This window comes from Cyprinodon variegatus, unplaced genomic scaffold, assembly GCF_000732505.1.
Source record: "Cyprinodon variegatus isolate N-32 unplaced genomic scaffold, C_variegatus-1.0 Scaffold282, whole genome shotgun sequence".
NCBI lineage: Eukaryota > Metazoa > Chordata > Actinopteri > Cyprinodontiformes > Cyprinodontidae > Cyprinodon > Cyprinodon variegatus.
In genome coordinates, this window is record NW_015150735.1 from 805,720 (window position 1) to 807,405 (window position 1,686).

The 1,686-nt window shown below is 31.8% G+C and overlaps 1 protein-coding gene across 1 annotated transcript in view; it reads left to right on the top strand.

Moving 5' to 3' along the window:
• The window catches only part of LOC107090128 (E3 ubiquitin-protein ligase RNF144B-like), a 28,415-nt gene that overhangs the window by 17,166 nt on the left and 9,563 nt on the right, over positions 1–1,686 (top strand). The window contains exons 4-5 of the mRNA XM_015383329.1: positions 559–667; positions 1,416–1,423. Coding sequence (XP_015238815.1) covers positions 559–667; positions 1,416–1,423 — 117 coding nt within the window. The remainder of the gene's footprint in view (positions 1–558; positions 668–1,415; positions 1,424–1,686) is intronic.

A 1,686-nucleotide genomic window follows, 5' to 3' on the forward strand; every position in this document is an offset into this window, starting at 1 on the left:
CTTATTTAGATTTAAACTTTTTGCAGTGCATAGCAGCTTTGGCTACAATGCAGCCTGCAACCATCAGTGTGAGTGACTGAATGTGCACTGCAAAAATGATCTAGAAATAAGTAAAAATGTCTTAAATCAAGTTTATTTACCCTTAATTTTAGTATGTAAATGAGATGATTTGCCAGTAGAATGAGTATGTTTGCTTTTAAAATAAGATAATTAGATAATATGCGCTTGCAATAAGACAATGCAGTTATTTTTTCTTATTTTAAAGGTCAATTGTTTTGTTCCATTGGCAATGCGTCTCACTTACTTCCTCAGTTCAAGACAAAATGCACTTATTTTAAGAAAAAAATACTTATTTAGATTTCAATTTTTTGCAGTGTGGTGTAAAGCACTTTTGTCAAGTCTCCTGATTTGAAAAGCGCTATTATCAGAACAGGCCATTTACCGTTTATCTTGTGCATGTATATGATTATTTAATTAAAGTATTTTTGTTTTTTGAAAAAAGTTTTTTCATGTTGAAAATATGTATCTTTTTTTCTTGTCTCTGTACTTTGATTACAGATTGCCAGCTTGGCGTCTCCACATCAGGCGGAGCTCTATCAGCGTCTAAAGTTTGAGAGAGGTGGGTATTTATTACATGTCTTACACAGCAAAAACAATCTAGAAATAAGTAAATACATTCGTATTAAGTGTATTTACCCTTGATTTGAGCAGGTAAATAAGATGATTTGCCAATAGAATGAGATTTTTTACTCTTAAAATAAGATAATTAGATAATATGCACTTGAAATAAGACAACTAAATTGTTTTTTTTTTTTCTTATTTTGAATGTAAATGGTCTTGTTCCATTGGCAATCCTCAATTCAAGAGAAAATGCATTGATTTTAAGAAAAAAATTACTTGTTTAGATTTACATTTTTTCCAGCTGGCCTTAGGGCTGCGTTATCAAGCTGCTCAGTGTTTTTGTTTTGTTTTGCATTAACATGAAAGTGTTTAGCATTTTATAAAAATTAAAAAAACCTGCAAATCCCCTTGACTCTTTTGAGAACTGATATTTTTCTGTTTAGAGCCAATATGGGGTTTGTTCTGCAGGTATATTTTGTGTCTCTTCCAGCTGAACTGGAACAGTAGCAGATATTATTTACCTCTGAATCATGAGATTCAGATTATTGGAAGTAAAACAAAGGTCAAAGTACTGATTCTTTTACTGCAATGACTCCTTTATCATGTTGCGTAGTGAAAGTAAAAACTGCCATTCATTAACTTGTATGGAATGCTTCTATTTTTTTAATTTAAGTGGTTCATAGATCTTTGTTGGTCTTTAGAAATATTACCTTTAAGACAATGAAATGAGTTTACTAGAAGGTTGAGATTAATTAACCACAGTTTGCTTGTTATTCATCACCTCATGTCTGCAGGTATGAAGGTCTTTGGGAATGCTAGCGTTATTTAATTAGTTTTTGATAGTTCAGCTTTTTATCAAACACTCTGAAGAAGACAACAAGGTAGTAAAGAGCTATAAACAGACACATAGTTATTGTAAATCACACATGACATGCAGCTGTTCTGCTGTTTCCAGAAGCAATGATTAAAGTCAAACCCCTAATAAATTTGAATGAAACAAGTAGTGATTGTGATCGAGTAAATAGATGCTTGGTAAAATAGCTTCAGTAGTGAGTAACTGTTGGC